The sequence below is a fragment of the Delphinus delphis genome, chromosome 3 (assembly GCF_949987515.2).
Source record: "Delphinus delphis chromosome 3, mDelDel1.2, whole genome shotgun sequence".
Classification (NCBI taxonomy): domain Eukaryota; kingdom Metazoa; phylum Chordata; class Mammalia; order Artiodactyla; family Delphinidae; genus Delphinus; species Delphinus delphis.
This window is the reverse complement of record NC_082685.1, coordinates 79,645,451-79,665,310: the sequence shown is the minus strand read 5'-3', so window position 1 is coordinate 79,665,310 and position 19,860 is coordinate 79,645,451. Positions and strand designations below refer to the sequence as shown.

General features: G+C 38.7%; 1 protein-coding gene across 1 annotated transcript in view; it reads left to right on the top strand.

Annotated features, from left to right (window-relative positions):
* The window catches only part of KCNN2 (potassium calcium-activated channel subfamily N member 2), a 183,952-nt gene that overhangs the window by 147,245 nt on the left and 16,847 nt on the right, over positions 1 to 19,860 (top strand). Inside the window, exon 5 of the mRNA XM_060009004.1 lies at positions 10,611 to 10,721. Coding sequence (XP_059864987.1) covers positions 10,611 to 10,721 — 111 coding nt within the window. The remainder of the gene's footprint in view (positions 1 to 10,610; positions 10,722 to 19,860) is intronic.

Sequence of the window (19,860 nt, the reverse complement as noted above, 5' to 3'; positions counted from 1 at the left end):
TAGGTTTAGTATTGCTGTATTCTTTTAGTTTTTACTTGTCTAAAAAATTCTTTATTTCTCCGTCTATTCTAAATGATAATCTTGCTGGGTAGAGTATCCTAGGTTGCAGATTTTTCCCTTTTAGGACTTTGAATATATCTTGTTACTCCCTTCTGGCCTGCATCATTTCTGTAGAGAAATCCGCTAATAGCCTTATGGGGGGTTGCCTTGCAATTAACTATTTGTTTTTCTCTTGCTGCCTTTAGAATCCTCTTTAACTTTTGCCATTTTTATTATAATATATCTTGGTGTAGGTCTATTTGGGTTTATCTTGTTCAGGACCCTCTGTGCTTCCTGTATCTGGATATCTGTTTCCTTCTTTAGTTTTGGGAAGTTTTCAGCCATAATTTCTTCAAATACATTTTCAATTCTCTATTCTCTTTCTGGGATCTCTATTATGTGTAGATTGGCATGCTTTATGTTATCCCATAGGTCTCCTATACTGCTTTCTTTCTGTTTTCATTTGGGTTTCTGTCTGCTGTCCTGATTGGGTGATTTCCATTATTCTATCTTCTAGATCACTAATTTGTTCTTCTGCATTATGCATTCTGCTATTCATAGCCTTTAGTTCAGCTTTTGTTTCTTCAAATGAATTCTCTAATTTTTCTTGGTTCCTCCTTATAGTTTCTAGTTCCTTTTTACAGTAATCTGCATTTCTGTCAATAGCCTTTCTTAATTCCTTCAGATTTTTCATTATCTCCTTTTTGAACTCGATGACTATTAGACTGAAGAGAGCTGTTTCATTGTTTGTTCTTTCAGGGGAATTATCTCGACCTTTTAATTGGGAGTGGTTTCTCTGCTTTCATTTTACTTATATTTCTGTTGCTCTATGAGTTTAGGAAGAACAATTATCTACTGTGGTCTTGGAGGACTATTTTTATGTGGGAACGTCCCTGTGTAGCCTGCATGTCAACTCATTAATATTTTTCGGTGTGAAGGCTGTTTTTAGTATGGATGACTGCCACCTCTTTCCTGAGTGTACTCTGGCCATTATCCCCTTGATAGGAGGTGTGACTGACGTTGTGGTGACCAGAGCCTGCACTGGATATTGAGCAGGGCCTCCTCTTTGCTCTGTGGCTGTCACTGACCTGTCCAGGGCAGAGTCTGCTCCCTAGTTGTTGGAGTAGAAGCCCCCAGCTCCATTTCTGAGCTGCATTTCTGATATGCAGGGTGAGGTGGACGGGATTGGAGTGCTCCCATGGGGAGAGAAGCCACTGAGTATTCCTCCACTGGGCCTGTTCACCTGTGAGCGTACTCTGCTATGCCACTTTCATCCATTAAGCAGGCTCACAAAGCACACTGTTGTTAGCACTGCCCTTTGCCCCTATGTAACCATGGGTATGCTGACTATCAGCCCTGGTGCTTCTCAGTCTTTGTTTTTCACAAAGCCACTAGCACAGGGCCGCTGAAGTCAGGTCCCAGGACTGCAGTCATCACACACCTGGACCCACTGTGGGAGCTATGGGGGCATCTCAGACCCTGGCCCAGCCCAGCCCCCATGTGTACGTGCCCACAAAGCCCACAGCTGCTAAGGCCAGACCCGTCCCAGCCATGGGAGCACCAGTTGTCCGTTCAGATGTTCCACAGGCACTGCATTTACAAAGCCAGCTGCGGAGGTGTGAATCTGCAGTTTGCATAGCCGTGGGCAAAGATTTCAGCTCTGCTTCCTAAATTGCACAGCCCCTTTTGTCCTACCCCATTACTTGGAGATCTTTCTTGTCCTTTCAGATGTTTGAGGTGTTCTGCTAGTGTTCAGTAGGTGTTCTGTGAGAAATGTTCCATTTGTACATGTATTCTTGATGTATTTGTGGGAAGAGATGAGTTCCATGTCCTACTACTCCACCATCTTGATTCCGATCCCCTATCCTTCCACTTTTTGAGGAGGTGCTGAGGATTTATTGTTCTGGATGTCATGATAAACTCTGGGATGAAGTTTAAATGGCTTTATCCTTTTGGTTGAAGGCAGGCAAATAACAGTGTTACATCATGGTGTCTTAGCTTTTTGTCAGTACCAGCTAGTTTCTCAGTATCTCCAACTTTATAATAAAGTAATTGATTTGCTTAGCATTTAAAAAGTTACCCTATCTACCATTTTATATCTGTACATAAAGATACAACACAAGGGCTTCCCTGGTGGCGCAGTGGTTGAGAGCCTGCCTGCTGCAGGGGACACGGGTTCGTGCCCCGGTCCGGGAAGATCCCACATGCCACGGAGCGGCTGGGCCCGTGAGCCATGGCCGCTGAGCCTGCGCGGCCGGAGCCAGTGCTCCATAACGGGAGAGGCCACAACAGTGAGAGGCCCGCGTACCACAAAAAAAAAAAAGATACAACACAAGCTGAATGCTATCATTTTTCCTTACCTATGGGTATATATGTTTGTTTCAAGAGTAGAATACAGCCTCATTAGTAAGAGTATCTCTAGTCTTATATTAAAATGAAAATCATTCATTTTTAATTTTTGCTTCTCTACTTTTGTAAAATTATGACATCTCCTGTTGGCCCTTTAACTATTTAGAGTATGGATGACTGCATTTTTTGGCATAAATTATTTTTAAATATGGAGTAATATCTGCACAGTCCTAGGGATACTGGTTATTATCTGATAAGTGGTCCTCTACTGATAGTGACCTGTAAACCCTAGATTTCAACAAGTCCACTATGTATTCCTCAACAAAAGTGAGGTGACTTCAGATATGACCAATTTAAGCTTCTTCCATCCCATCAGTAATTCTGTATAAACAAAAGCAATGCATAAAGGTTTTCCACTTTGTAATAATTTAAAAATCACACCAGTTAATTTTTTTAATTTTATTCGGGGAGCAAAAATAAAACAGTAATCACTTTTTTACACCACATTAGGATAAGAACACTTCATAATTGTCATCATCAAATTTACCAGGTATCAAAGAGTCTTGATTTAAGGTCACATGGCATCTCAGTCAATTGTCAGAGTTCAGTAGTTTTCACCCTGAAGGGTAGTAACACTACCGTGTTAATTCAATCAGAAGATATTCCAAAAGAGAGCCATAAATTAGCCAGAGCTTATAGTAAGAGAATGACTGGTATTAAAGAAGGCTAAACCTAAAGTATGATTATATTCCTGCTACTTCCTGTCTTTGCATTTAAGGATTACTTTTACCCTGCCAGTAGAAGTAGGAGCCCTGAAAAACTAGACTAGAGCCATTCCTTGGTGTTGCATGTGTGAATAAGGAAAAAAAAAAAATCTCAGGATCTTTTATATGTCTTGTACAATTTGATATGAGGTGTTTAATATCAAATAATAACCTTGAAGAGGTTTTTACCTTACTTTTTGTTTTTTGGTACTTTCTGGCATGTTCATTGAATCTCATCAAATAAAGCCTCACTGAAGAGAGCGTATCTTTAAATTCTTAGCATAATTTCTGTTTTGTGCAGAGCAGCTGGAGGGGATGATGGGCCTTTTCAGTCCTAAAGCTAAATTCCCCACCATTGCCCTAAGCAGACCTTCACTTCTCCCCAAGAAAATTTCTGAAGAAATAAGACAGCTGCTTTTTTCCAGGTACAGGCAAATATAGCTGAAAGTTGTTGTGACCTTCTAGTATTCGACTCATATTGTCTCTACAATTCCACCTACATTTTCTAAACTATCAGCACTTTGAATTGGCAGAGCTGCCCTTCCTGTCTCTGAAACGCGTGCGCTCACATTGGCACCATTGCTAATAAGGAGATTTAAACCTGAGGATGACTCATTGTTAATGACCCGTCTTATGTATCTCTTCCTCTTTCCAGCCACCAGAGCACACAAGGAGCTAAACAAGCAAATGACTCTAAAGGAGAGTTGGGGTTCCTAAACCCAGGTTTTATCACTGAACTCAAAAACCCACACACACCTTCTCCCCTCTTCCTTAGGATGAGAACGTTTTAACTGACCTCTGCCCTCCTATCAACAATACAGTTGACCCTTGATCAACACCAGTTTGAACTGCCTGGATCCACTTATTGCAGATATTTTTCAGTAGTAAATTCTGTAGTACTACACAATCCATGGGTGATTGAATTCACAGCTATGGAGGGCCCACTGTAAGTCATACTCGGCTTTTCAACAACAAGGAGGGTGGGCATCCCTAACCCCCTTCTTGTTCAAGGGCCAACTGTATTTGAAGATACTCAGAGGGAATTTATCTTCAAAGTTATCTTGAATGTTGTTTATTTTCATAACCTAAAGAGATCTTGTAAAACTCCAATGGGATATTATAGTGAAGCTGAATGTTTTATAGAATCCTTCTTACTTGCCAGAAATGCTTGTTTTATGTATCTTTATGAAAGAATAATTGTCAGGCAAGTGCACTAAAAAAGGTATTTATTTTTCTAGGATATTGAATCAGTCAACCCCAGGGACAAAAACATGGGTAATGTTTTCAAGTACTCATTTTACCTTCCCTTTGAAGAACAAGTTAATATTTTAAAATGCAAGTTAATCTTTAACTTAGGTGCATTTTCAGTAGAAAGCATGATTTTTTCAAAATATGTTAAGAAATTGTCATTAGTGATAGGCAATCAATCAGCTATCAAACTAAAGTTTGGCCTTTTAGGAGCTATTGTAAGACCCAGGATGATAATTAATTTAACACTGGAATAATTGGAACTTTAGCAGTTTTTGGCAGAGTGCTTCTCTGTGATGGTGAGTATTCTGGAATTTCCCCCCAAATTATAAATTTTATTATTATTATGTTGAATCTTTGGCAGATGCTTTTTTAAATAAGAAAAGAATCAAAACCTTTCCCCGGTGTGCTATTAAAGGAATTTCCCTCTCCATAGCCTTGTGTATTAAGTTATTAAAGCTTGATCCCAAAGTGGTATTTCAAAATCATTCTTAAAAGTGTTAGTAGGATCAGCATCACCAGTGATCTAAAGTAAAAATATGTCACTTCTCTGAATTTTTCAAACACTGTGTGATGAATGATCTTGGGGAAAACGAGCTGCTTGAACTTCTTTTAAATTCTAGGGACCGACATGGCTTTCATTGTATGTGCTATATTAGAGAAGAATACAACAGAGAAGGGCACTACATCTTAATTTATTTTTTTTTATTGAAGTAGAGTTGATTTACAACGTTGTGCTAATTTCTGCTGTACAAAAGTCACTCAGTTATACACGTATATACATTCTTTTTCATATTCTTTTTCATTATGGTTTAACACAGGTTATTGAATATAGTTCCCTGTACTATACAGTAGGGACCTGGTTGTTTATCCATTCTAAATGTAACAGTTTATATCTACTAAACTCAAACTCCCAGTCCATCCCTCTCCCTCCCCACCTCCCCGTTGGCAACCACAAGTCCGATGTCTATGTCTGTGAGTCTGTTTCTGTTTTGTAGATAGGTTCATTTGTCCCATATTTTAGATTCCACATATAAGTGATATCATATAGTATTTCTCTTTCTCTGTCAGACTTCACTCAGTATGATGATCTCTAGTTGCATCCATGTTGCTGCAAATGGCATTATTTCATTCTTTTTTATGGCTGAGTAATATTCCATTGTGGATATATATATATATATATATATATATATATATATACACACCACATCTTCTTTATCCATTCCTCTGTCGATGGACATTTAGGCTGTTCCCATGTCTTGGCTATTGCAAATAGTGCTGCTGTGAACATATGGGTGCATGTATCTTTTTGAATGTAGTTCTGTGTGGATATATGCCCAGGAATGGGATTGCTGGATCATATGGCAACTCTAGTTTTTTTAAGAACCTGCATACTCTTGTCTGTAGTGGTTGTACCAATTTACATTCCCACCAACAGTGTAGGAGGGTTCCTTTTTCTTCACACCCTCTCCAGCATTTGTCATTTGTAGACTTTTTGGCCATTCTGACTGGTGTGAGGTGATACCTCATTGTAGTTTTAATTTGCATTTCTCTAATAATTAGTGATGTTGAGCATCTTTTCATGTGACTCTTGGTCATCTGTATGTTTTCTTTGGAGAAATGTCTATTTAGGTGTTCTGCCCACTTTTTCAATTGAGTCGTTTTTTTTTTTTCTTTTGGCTGCATTGGGTCTTTGTTGCTGTGCATGGGCTTTCTCTAGTTGCAGCAAGTGGGGGCTACTATTCATTGCAGTGCGCGGGCTTCTCATTGTGGTGACTTCTCTTGTTGCGGAGCATGGGCTCTAGGCACGTGGGCTCAGTAGTTGTGGCTCGTGGGCTCTAGAGCACAGGCTCAGTAGCTGTGGTACATGGGCTTATTTGCTCATGGCCAGTGGGATCTTCCCGGACCAGGGCTTGAACCTGTGTCCCCTGCATTGACAGGTGAATTCTTAAACACTGTGCCACCAGGGAAGTCCCTGGTTTTTTGATATTGAGTTGTATGAGCTGTTCGTATATTTTGGAGATTAAGCCCTTGTCGGTCGCATTGTTTACAAATATTTTCTCCCATTCTGTAGATTGTCTCTTTTCTTACAGTTTCGTTTGCTATGCAGGCACTGCATTTTAATTTGGCAGCATCTAAGACTCTCCTGGTGTTGGGATTCAACTATAGCTTATGCGTTCTGATTGTCATTTGTCTGTTCACTTTGATCTGGCACAACGAGCATTAATACTTACTTATCTTTTCTAAGGACAAGGCCTCTCTCCCCCCCTCCTCCTCTCTCTCTTGCAACATCTAATTTGTTAGAAGGAAAGATGATAAACTAGCCAAGGAAAACCTAAACCTTTGACTTTAATGTATTGGCGTCATAAACACCATGTTTTGTTTTGTTTTTTATTTAGTTTTTCGTTGTCTGAGCATCTTGAAGTGGCAAGTTAGTGGTTTGCTTAGCTTTTTCTTAATAACATAAATGAAATGAGAGAAAAGTAACCAGGATACATTTTCTGACTTTGGTAAAAGGACTATGACTCATCTTGTTAAAGGCATGCAGGGATCTTCATTTCAGAGAATAACATATGTTAGTCCCAACTGTTTCTATATCCATTGTGATCATGACAAGATTTGGAGAAAATGTTGTAAAAGCATATTTACTTTCATTCTATTCATTTTATGGAACAGAATAGTCCAGGAAATAGACACTGAGTGGACAATAACATCATGCCATTACTTAAATTACTATAACAATTAATGTGTTGGCAGGAACTTACCTTGCACCTTTCAGGGGTAAGCCAGCTTCATTTTGCATAACTCTAAAAGTTTTTTTTTTTAAGTTACTTTTTTGAAACCTGATTCTATACATATCAAGTCTTCTTATGATTTATTAAGAACCTAGGGAGGTGTAAGACTTACATATAAGGAGTAATGGACTTTGAAGAAAAAGAGGTTTCTAAGTGGCTCTTGGGGTACAATTTAAAGGGTACAGTTAAGATAATGTAGTGAGGGATATAGGCAATGGTTTCACTAATTACTTAACTGTCAGATTCACTTGCTTCTCTAGTTTACAACAGAGGTAATCATTTAATACACAAGACTTTGGTGAGCTAGAGAACACTCAGCAAGAAATGGGCTGGCAGTGGGAAAAAATATCACTCAAGAATAAGCACAAATAAAAAATCAACTTCCAAAGGCTCTTGATACCAGTGATTTTCCACTCCTGTTGGGATTTTGATTTCTTTCCAGAAGAATTGCAGCAGTGGCCTCCTGCCAAAGGAGAACAATATTCAGCTTATAGTGCCAACTGCCACTTATAGCTATCTCTCCAGTGGTAGAAGCCCCTCAGATTTTTATATCTGCTGCTTATTAAAAAGCTCTTGACTTTCCCTTGGCTCACTGATCGAGGAATGCCTGGGAGCCTACATACAACAGGTGATCCCGTTTCTGTCAAACAAATGCCATCACACTGTGGGTAGGTACAGAAGGCTAGCCTGGGTGGCCACTGATTCCTTCCACCAATTCAGGCTAGCCTCTCATCAGTATACTGTAACTTATTTAGATTTTGCGGCACGTGTCTGAAAGTCAACATAATAGGTGTAGATGCTTCCAAAGGCCATTCTTTTCTTTCATTGGTATCCAGCCATAAAAATCACTTGCTTTCATTGTCTGTACACAGCCCAAAATATCAAGATAGCTATCACACAGCCCATACATTTCTGACCTTGTCCTCTCTGTCCTCTTCCTTTATGCTCCTTGTTTATCAGAATGTCTTCATAAGTGAAATGACTCTGGTAAGAACCTTTACCTCGTGTTTAAATGAGAAAGTAAGTGATGGAGTTTGCCATTTCCTTTCCATATCATCCTTCACTTAAAGCAGTGACTTTGTGTTGGAATCACATGGAGAGCTTTAAAAGATTCTAGTCACATTTAAGTTTAAAAAACACTGATTTAAAAGTTGCACCAGTTATAAAATAAGAATAATGTTTTGCCTTATTTTGGTAACCATATTCCTCAATTTTTAAACATTCATACTCTAAGAGTATTTGTTTTGCTTTGAAATACAGTGCTTCATATTGTGTCATGAATATGGAAGTGACCACAAGTAAGAATATATGTGATCTTACATATACAGAAAAGTATTATGAGATGAGGTAAAGGGTGGGAAATATACCAATGCTACTCTGAGTTCATAATTGAATAATCACTTACTCTGCCTTAATTGCCTCATCTCCAAAATCTGAAGGTTAAACCAGGTAGGTCTAATACCTTCTGGCTTCTTTCTCTGATCCTATCATCAGTACCACTTCATTTCTGAGGATACTGATTTCTCCATAGAGCTAGGTGGAAGGGGATATTTAAACCCTCTGGAAATATTATATTTAAACAGTATCAACTTACTAATAAGGCCATGTTTCTATGATTGTAATTATCCGGTTGTAGCAAGACAGGGCAAGTGTATTTATTTTCTCCCTTTCTCCTCAGTCTTGTCCCTCCTGCCAGATTTGTTGCAACAACTCATTCAGTGAGACCAAAAATTCCTTCTTTGGTTAGTAACTGAATGGCTGAATTACATTTATCAATTCAAATGGAGATGATTATAATTAATTATTTAATAAAACAAAAGTAAGTACGAAGAAAGATCATTTTCCTAGATTGAGTTTTTTTAAGGTTAATAAAGATATGTAAAGGTTAGGTTAGACGTTTTCTTAAACTACAAACTGTTGTCATTTTTGAAATGTGTAAGCATTTGTTTGTATAAGTAATATGTATTCACTGTAGAAAATGTGGACTCTTCGGGAAAGCACAAAGAACTAAATAATTTACTGGTATTCCAACCACTGAGAGAGATGCTCTTGCTGGGCTTATTTCTTTGCTTCACAAATATGAATTCCTTTTAAAAAATAAAATTAGGAGCAAATTATGTATACAAGTTTCTGACTTGCTTGTTTAAATATCATATTGTCTTTAAATATTATAGATATAAAAATATATTCATAATATATTAGGGAAATGCTATAAGTAATAACCATTCCCTCAAACTTAGATATAACTCATGATTTTGAGACCTATTGGGAATGAGGAAAACCAGGTTACCTTGTGCGAATTTGAGACTCTTGGATGGCTATACAGTGAGCATCCTAATCATCTTAGCTAACATAAAAGGGATGCTATTTAAAAGTAGTTTAAAAGGATTCCAGTCTGTTGAAAGATCCCCATATATTGTAAAGTCTCATTGTTTGCGGCCCTATTCTGTGGGTCCTGCCTGTGCCCTGTGGCTCGTTGTCTGCCTACTGAGATGGCTAGGCAATCTTGATTCTCTGTGGTCCTCCCAAGGTTGAGATTCTGTCTGGAGATCTGGACTTCCTCGCCTGGACCCTCCTGTAGGTGCCCCAGCCTTGCCTCCTGACCCTGCATGTAGTCACTGGTCTTTCAACCAAGAAGACCCCATACCTCACAACTTGGAATGCATGCACCTTGATCATGGAGCAGGAAGGGTTTAATCTCTGGGGCACCATGCAGTGTCACACGACTCTTCCTAAGACATCAGCACAATAGCCTATAATTCATAAAAGGACCACTGTTGAGTTTTTCAAAATAAAGGTAGCCCATTCCTTTCTTCATGCTGGTAAACCTCTGGAACAGTAAGGCTGTTATCCCTGACCTTCAGCACTTCACGTATGTCTGTTGTCCAGGTTCAGATCACTGTGATCCTTTCTGTTCTGCATGTGAACACGTTTGAAGTTGTACACATAATGCATCAATTTCCATCCCTGGCTTTTCACAGTTGATTGCCCTGAAGACCTGCTGGTCTTATCTTCACAGAAGATTATAGAATATTATTTTTAGAGAATAATTATTTCCTCTCTGTGCATTTATGCTAATCACTAATTTGTATATCCATGTATAACTGATTTGCTCTGTTTTTAAGTCCCTGAAAATTCAGCAAGTTGCTGTTTTACCATTTATTTCTTTTGATTAAAATGTGTTTGATACAAACACATTTGTTCTTAGTTCACCTATTTTAAGTTTTTTACCATCAAGCTAAAGGCATGTTACTTGTTCGTATTGGCCATGCAGTTTCTGTCATATTGATGGAAGACACTGATAACTATCTGAAGATTAAAAACTGTAGTAATGTACTTAGTACAAAACATTGTTTAATGTGCTTGAGACCAAAAATAATAACTCTTCAGGGTTCTTTTCTCTCCTGGTTTTCAGGGTGCTGGTTGCACAGCCCTGGTGGTAGCTGTGGTCGCAAGGAAGCTGGAACTTACCAAAGCAGAAAAGCACGTGCACAACTTCATGATGGACACTCAACTGACAAAAAGAGTAAGTTACCACCCTTGTATCTCCAAGGGGAATATTAGTGTTTTTTCTTTCTTTGGTTTAAATTTTCATTTCATTTTATGTTGGAGTACATAGTTGATTTACAATGTTGTGTTAGTTTCAGGTGTTCAGCATAGTGATTTAGTTATACATACACATATACCTATTCTTTTTCAGATTCTTTTCCCACATAGGTTATTACAGAATAATGAGTAGAGTTCCCTGTGCTATACAGTAGGTCCTTGTTGTTCATCTGTTTTATACATAGTAGTATGTATATGTTAATCCCAAACCCTTAATTTATCCCCTCCCACCCCTTTCCCCTTTGGTAACCATAAGTTTGTTTTCGAAGTCTGTGAGTCTGTTTCTGTTTTGTACATAAATTCATTTGTATGGGGGCTTCCCTGGTGGCGCAGTGGTTGAGAGTCCACCTGCCGATGCAGGGGACGTGTAACGCAAAAAAAAAAAAAAAAAAATTCATTTGTATCATTTTTTTATATTCCACGTATGGGACATCTATGGTATTTGTCTTTGACTTACTTCACTTAGTATGAGAATCTCTAGGTCCATCCATGTTGCTGCAAATGGCATTATTTCATTCTTTCTTATGGCTGAATAATATTTCATTGTATATATGTACCACATCATCATTTTTTTTTTTTTTTTTGCGGTACGCGGGCCTCTCACTGTTGTGGCCTCTCCCGTTGCGGAGCACAGGCTCCGGACGCGCAGGCTCAGTGGCCATGGCTCACGGGCCCAGCCGCTCCACGGCATGTGGGACCTTCCCGGACCGGAGCACAAACCCGAGTCCCCTGCATCGGCAGGTGGACTCTCAACCACTGCGCCACCAGGGAAGCCCCCACATCATCTTTATCCATTCGTCTGTAGATGGACATTTAGGTTGCTTCCATGTCTTGGCTATCGTAAACAGGGCTGAAATGAACATTGGGGTGCATGTATCCTTTCGAACCATGGTTTTCTCCAGATATATGCCTAGGAGTGGGATTGCTGGATCTTATGATAGCTCTATTTTTAGCTTTTTAAGGAACTTCCATACTGTTCTCCAAAGTAGCTGCACCAATTCACATTCTCACCAACAGTGTAGGAGGGTTCCCTTTCCTCCACACTGTCTCCAGCATTTGTTGTTTGTAGATTTTCTGATGATGCCCATTCTGACTGGTGTGATAACTCATTGTAGTTTTGATTTGCATTTCTCTAATACTTAGTGATGTTGAGCATCTTTTCCTGTGCCTCCTGGCCATCTGTATGTCTTCTTTGGAGGAATGTCTACTTAGGTCTTCAGCCCATTTTTGGATTGGCTTTTTGTTGAGTTGTATGAGCTGTTTGTATGTTGGAGATTAAGACCTTTGTCAGTCGCATCATTTGCAAATATTTTCTCCCATTCTGTGTGTTGTCTTTTCGTTTTGTTTATGGTTTCCTTTGCTGTGAAAAAGCTTTTAAGTGTAATTTGGTCCATTTGTTTATCTTGTTTTCATTTTCAGTACTCTAGGAGGTGGATCCTAAGAGATATTGCTGCAATTTTTGTCAAGGAGTGTTCTACACTTTCCTGGAAGAGTTTTATGGTATTTGGTCTTACATTTAGGTCTCTAATCCATTTTGAGCTTATTTTTGTGTACAGTGTTACAGAAAGTTCTAATTTCAGTCTTTTACATGTAGCTGTCCAGTTTTCCCAGCATCACTTATTGAAGAGACTGTCTTTTCTCTATTGTATATTCTTGTCTCCTTATTGTAGATTAATTGAACATAGGTGTGTGGGTTTATTTCTGGGCTTTCTATCCTGTTCTGTTGATCTATATTTCTGTTTTTGTGCCAGTACCATACTGTCTTGATTACTGTAGCTTTGTAGTATAGTCTGAAGTCAGGAAGCCTGATTCCACTGGCTCCATTTTTCTTTCTCAAGATTGCTGTGGCTATTCAGGTTCTTTTGTGTTTCCAAACAAATTTTAAGACTTTTTGTTCTAGAACTGCAGAAACTTGGGAATTTAAAAGGGATTGCATTGAGTCTGTAGATTACCTTGGGTAGTATAGTCATTTTGACAGTAATTGATTCTTCCAATCCAGGTACATGGTATATTTTTGCAGCTGTTTGTGTCCTCTTCAATTTCTTTCATCAGTGTCTTATAGTTTTCTGAGTACAGGCTTTTTACCTCCTTAGGTAGGTTTCTCCTAGGTATTTTATTCTTTTTGATGCAATGGTTAATGGGATTGTTTCCTTAATTTCTCTTTCTGACCTTCAGTTGTTTGTTAGTGTATAGGAATGCAAGAGATTTCTGTGTATTAATTTTGTAACCTGAAACTTTACCAAATTCATTGATGGTCTTCTGGTATCATCCTTAGGATTTTCTGTGTATAGTGTCATGTCATATCATGTTTACTTCTTTTCCAGTTTGGATTCCTTTAATTTCTTTTTATTCTCTAATTGCTATGGCTAGGACTTCCAAAACTATGTTGAATTAAAGTGGTGAGAGTGGACACGCTTGTCTTATTCCTGATCTTAGAGGAAATGCTTTCAGCTTTTCACCATTGGGTATGATATTAACTGTAGGTTTGTCATATATGGCCCCTATGTTGAGGTATATTCCCTCTCTACACACTTTCTGGTGACTTTGGTGAGTTTTTATCATAAATGGGTGTTGAATTTTGTCAAAAGCTTTTTCTGCATTTACTGAGATGATCATTTGGTTTTTATTCTTCTGTTTGTTAATGTGGTGTATCACACTGATTGATTTGCAAATATTGAAAAATCCTTGCATCCCTGGGATAAATCCCTCTTGATCATGGGTGTATGATCCTTTTAATGTACTGTTGGATTCAGTTTGCTAGTATTTTGTTGAGGATTTTTGCATGTATGTTCATCAGTGATACTGGCCTGTAAGTTTCTTATTTTGTGGCATCTTTGTCTGGTATCAGGGTGATTATGGCCTCATAGAATGAGTTTGGAAGTGTTCCTTCTGCAATTTTTCAAAATAGGTTCAAAAGGATAGGTGTTAACTCATCTCTAGATGTTTGATAGAATTCGCCTGTGAATCCATCTGGTCCTGGACTTTCATTTGTTGGGCATTCTTTAATCACACTTTCAATTTCAGTGCTTGTGACTGGTCTGTTCATATTTTCTATTGCTTCCTGGTTCAGTCTTGGAAGATTGTACCTTTCCAAGAATTTTTCCATTTCTTTCAGGTTGTCCACTTTATTGGCATATAGCTGCTTGTAGTAGTCTTATGATCCTTTGTATTTCTTTGGTGTCCATTATAATGTCTCCTTTTTCACTTCAATCATTTCATTTATTGATGTGAGCCCTCTCTCTCTTTTTCTTGATGAGTCTGAATAAAGCTTTATCAACTTTGTTTATCTTTTCCAAGAACCAGCTTTGAGTTTTATTAATCTGTGCTATTGTTTTCTTTGTTTCTATTTCACTTATTTCTGCTCTGATCTTTATGATTTCTTTCCTTCTACTAACTTTGGGTTTTGTTTGTTCTTTCTCTAGTTGCTTTAGGTGTAAGGTTAGGTTGTTAGTTTGGGATTTTTCTTGCTTCCTGAGGTAAGATTGTATTGCTATAAACTTCTCTGTTAAAGGTGTCCCATAGCTTTTGGATCATCATGTTTTAATTTGTCTCTAGGTTTTTTTTCATTTCCTCTTTGATTTCTAAAGTGATCCACTGGTTGTTTAGTAACACTTGTTTAGCTTCCATGTGTTTGTGTTTTTTATAGTTTTTTTTCCCCCCTCCTTGTAGTTGATTTCTAATCTCATAGCATTGTGGTTGGAAAAGATGCTTGGTATGATTTCAGCTTTCTTGAATTTATCAATGCTGGGCTTATGGCCCAGTATGTGATCTATCCTGGAGAGTGTTCCATGAGCACTTGAGAAGAAAGTGTATTCTGCTCTTTTTGGATGGAATGCTCTATAAATATCAATTAAGTTTATCTGATATAATGTGTCATTTAAGACCTGTGCTTCCTTAATGATTTTCTGTCTGGATGATCTGTCCATTGCTGAAAGTGGGGTGTTAAAGTCCCCCACTATTATTGTGTTACTGTCGATTTCTCCTTTTATGGCTGTTAGCATTTTCCTTGTGTACTGAGGTGCTCCTACATCGGGTGCATATATATTTATAATTGTTATATCTTCTTCTTGGATTGATCTCTTGATCATTATGTAGTGTCCTTCCTTGTCTCTTGTGAGTCTTTTAGTTTAAAGTCTATTTTGTCTGATACGAGAATTGCTACTCCAGCTTTCTTTTGATTTCCATTTACATGGAATACCTTTTTCCATCCCCTCACTTTCAGTCTGTATGTGTCCCTAGATCTGAAGTGAGTCTCTTGTAGACAGCATATAGATGGGTCTTGTTTTTGTATCCATTCAGCCAGTCTGTGTCTTTTGCTTGGAGCATCTAATCCATTTATATTTAAGGTAATTACCAATATGTATGTTCCTGTTGCCATTTTCTTAATTGTTTTGGGATTATTTTCATGGGTCTTTTTTCTTCCTTTCCCCCTTTGTTCTCTTCTCTTCTGATTTGATGACTATCTTTAGTGTTGTGTTTGGATTCCTTTTTCTCTTTTGTGTGTATATCTGTTGTAGGTTTTTGGTTTGTGGGTACCATGAAGTCTTGATATAGCAGTCTATAAGATTGTTTTAAGTTGCTGGTCTCTTAGTTTCAAATGCATTTCCGGTATCCTGCATTTGAACTCTCCTCTTCTCACACTTGCTGGTTTTGATATCATATTTGTGTGTGGATTATTTCCTACCTTTACTGTACGTTTGCCTTTACTGATGAGCTTTCCCATTTGTAATTTTCTTGTTTCTAGTTATGTCCTTTTCTTTCCCACCTAGAGTTCTTTTAGCATTTGTTGTAAAGCTGGTCTGGTGGTGCTGAATTCTCTTAGCTTTTGCTTGTTTGCAAAGCTTTTCATGTCTCCATTGAATCTGAACGAGAGCCTTGCTGGATAGAATATTCTTGATTGTAGCTTTTTCCCTTTCATCACTTTGAATATATCATGACACTCCCTGCAGAGTTTCTGTGGAGAAATCAGCTGATAACCTTATGGGGATTCCCTTCTTGCTTTTAATAGTTTCTCTTTGTCTTTAATTTTTGTCAATTCAATTACTATGTGTCTTGGTGTGTTTCTCCTTGGGTTTATCCTGTATGGGACCCTCTGCACTTCCTGGACTTCAGTGAGTGTTTCCTTTCCTATGTTAAGGAGGTTTTCAGCTATTATCTCTTCAAATATTTTCTCAGGGTCTTTCTCTCTCTCTTCTCCTCCTAGGACCCCTATAAGGTGAATGTTGGTGCATTTACTGCTGTCCTGAGGTCTCTGAGACTGTCCTCATTTCTTTTCATTACTTTTTCTTTATTCTGCTTTGACGCAGTGATTTCCACCATCTGTCTTCCAGCTCACTTATCTGTTCTTCTGCCTGATGTATTCAGCTACTGATTCCTTCTAATGTATTTTTTCATTTTAGTAATTGTATTATTCATCTCTGGTTATTTGTTCTTTGTTTATCTAGATCGTTGTTAAACATTTCCTGTTATGTATCTTTTAGGTTTGTGCCTCCACTCTTTTTCCATGATCTTGGATCATCTTTACTATCATTATTCTGAATTCTTTTTCAAGTAGCTTGCCTATCTCCACTTAACCTAGTTGTCTTTGGGGGTTTTATCGTGTTCCTTTGTCTGACATCTCATTTTGTCTATCTGTCTGTGTTTGCAGTCCCACAGGCTGCAGGATTATGGTTCCTGTTGCTTCCGGTGTCTTCCCACTGGTGTGTGGTGCTGGGTCTTGTCCCTCTGGTGGGCAGGGCCATATCAAGGGGTGTAGTTTTAGGCAGCTGTGCACTCAGGAAGCTTTTAAGCAGCCTGTCTGCTGTTGGGTGGTGCTGTGTTCTTGCCCTAAAGTGTCCCAGCACTGGAGCCTTCAGGCTTTTGGGTGGGGCAAGGTCTTGGCATCAAAAGTGGCAGCCTCCAAGACAGCTCTCACCTATGTGTGCTCCCCAGTACCTCTGCCACCAGTGTCCTTTTCCCTGCAGTGAGCCACAGCTGCCCCTCCACCTCCCCAGGAGACCCTCCAAGAGCAGCAGGTAGGTCTGCTCTAGGCTCAAACGAAGTCACTGCTTTTTCCCCTGGGTTTTGGTGTGCACAAGACCTTGTGTGCATCCCCCACTGCTTCCCCCAGTCCTGTGGAGTTCCTGCGATCAAGTCCCACTGACCTTCAAAGCCAAATGCTCTGGGGGGGCTCCTCCTCCTGATGCCAGTCCTGCAGACTGGGGAGCCTGATGTGGGGCTCAGAACCTCTGTGATATGATTATGTGGGAGAACCTCTGCAGTATAATTATTTTCCACTTTGTGGGTCACCCACCCAGTGGGATTGTATGGCAAATGCACCCCTCTTACCATCTTGTTGTGGCTTCCTCTTTGTCTTTGGAAGTAGAATATCTTTTTTGGTAGGTTCCAGTCCTTTTTTATTGATGGTCGTTCAGCAGTTAGTTGTGGTTTTGGTGTTTTCGTGAGAGGAGGTGAGCTCAGGTCCTTCTACTCTGCCATCTTGTCCGGGGCGCCTGTTGTCTTTCAGTGTTGGACAATAATAGTTTTTACTTTGATCTCCGAAGCTGAAATGATATGGTTTAAAGTGAAGGCATTCTTGGAGTCAGTTCCATTTCTTCACATTGAGAATAAACTCTTCCTAACTTTAGGTCAGTCAGGAAGTAATTGGAAAACCTTGGTATTTACTCAAGTATAAAAATAAACCACATAAAGCTAAAAGAGGCATACTTAACATTTAAGTTTGCAGCATGCAAGAGGAGACCAATATTGGATTGAGTAGGAAAGAATATACCATCCGTGTATTATAAAAAATTGTATGGGAAGGTGATTCAACTGATATTTTACTGAGCTTCTGTGAGACAGTCACTGTTGTAAAGACTGGGGTTGCAAAGACAAAAAAAAAACCCCACTACCTTTAGGACCCCAAGGTAGGGGTAGAGAGATGTTGAAAATGGTATGGCATCCAGACAGGAGAAAACAGTCATCACAGGTTTCACAGAGCCCTCGCTCTGTGCCAGCCACTGCTTTAAGCATGTCACCTTAGAGCGCTGGCTGGCACACTTGTTTCATCCTTACAACTTTCTGAGTGAAGTGCTAGGATCATAGCCATTATACAAACGTGGAAGCCAAGACCCAGAGGCTAGGTAGCCCATGTACAAAGAAAAAGATTTGTATCACGCTAAATTTTTAGCCTCTCTTCATAGTCACTTGAGACACCAAAATAACAAAATGATTTTACAGCAGTCATCTTACTATATAACCACTCCTCAACATGGAATCTGATCGGTCTGCCATTGAAATAACAAAACACGTTGTCATACTTTACCCATAAAAGAATCAAGAGAGGTCTCAAGCAGCATTCTAATTGTAGTGTTTTTACTCACTCTACATCTTATCTATCAGACACTATTTTGAGACTTCATTGCAGTTAGTAGGTCCACACAATTCTAGATGATCAAAGACACTTAGTTGCCACCATGCTTTCAACCTGGATTTACCACTTTGGAATGTCTTCTACTTTACACAGGTTTCTCTCATTTTCTTCAGTTCCTGAATTCATTCTCTAAATTCGTGAACATTTCTAAATGTTACAGGGAAGCACACAGAGGGTGGAAGGAGAGAGGTAAAAGAGCTGAGTTGAAGGTTGGGGTTCTTGTAACCCTCAAAGATATCCTAGGAAACGAAAATACGTGCACATTACATTATTAGTCCACATCTAATCCAAAATTGTAGCACATGTTTCGTGTATCTTAAGGATCAGAAGTTGTGCAATATCAAAAAAAAAATCTCTTCCATAAAGTCCCTTGTATAATCCAGATAATTTTATCATGAAGATTATGTTTTCACAGGAATTAAGTTAATGCCACACTTAAGATACTATGTAGAAAAATACCTTACAACAGCGTATAATCCATATATATCCATGTATTGATAAATCTTTTCAATAGAAAAAAAAAACTGGTGACAAAATCCACATAATGAAACCTTTTTAAAAAAACAACTTAGCACATTTAGACAGATTTCCCCATGTTTTATTTTGAGAAGGAAAAAAGTAATTTCTTTACATTTACCTTGGGATATTGATATTCCATATCTTTATTATTGAAACATTTTAGCAGTTAGTTGGAAAAGACAAGGGCTTTGATTTAAAAAAATCTACCATTTAACATTGTTGTATACTGCTTTTGATGAGGATGTATGTGAGAATCACAGAAGTCTCCCAGTTTCTTTCAGGAGACACTCCAGGTTGATTTTACAGTTTAGCTACTTTAGCTGAGGGTCCCTCAACCTCAGCACTATTGGCCTTTTGGGCTGGGTATTTGTTGTATGGGACTTTCTTGTGCATTGCAGCATGTATAGCAGCACCCTTGGCCTCCACTCACTAGAAGCTAGATGCCAGCAGCACTTCCCCTAACTAACTTGTGACAACAAAATTGCCTCTAGACTTTGCCACGTGTCTCCTAAAGGGACAAAACGTCTACAGTGAGAACCACTGGTTTTGCTTGTTATTCCCCAAAGATTTGGAGACGGGGACAAGTCCCCTTAACAGATACTCTTTGACCATCCTGAATTTATTGTCATCTTCTTCCTGGGAATAATGTATTCATTTCACAAAAATATACTTGGACCTAATGTAGTCAGGGTTCTGAGTTAACTGCTATATTCCAGGGATCAGATAATTTTAAGCTTTTATAATGCTGTTCCTTCAGTAAATCAGATGAAAGTTCTGTTTCTACCTGCTTGGCGGGAAAGATCTATGGATCTAGATGACCTTCCTTTAGTTCTTGGGACTAGAACTCACTTCCCCAATCATCAGGTTTTCTGATGTTACTGCTTTTCTGTCGTAAGTTCTTGTATACATTTGATAAACTCTCTGTAGATGATGTTGAATTAGGAGTCATATTGTTGGTAGAAAGCTTTTTCAGTAAAAAGTACTGTTCTAGTTTCAAAATTCACATTCTCCATCATGCTTATGATGCTTTATTAATTCTACTATCTCACTACTATTGCTTAAAAGCGCAGCTACTTTGAAGTATTTCTTGCGAACAGGGTCTCTAATAGGTCTGAGAAAGACACTCGAG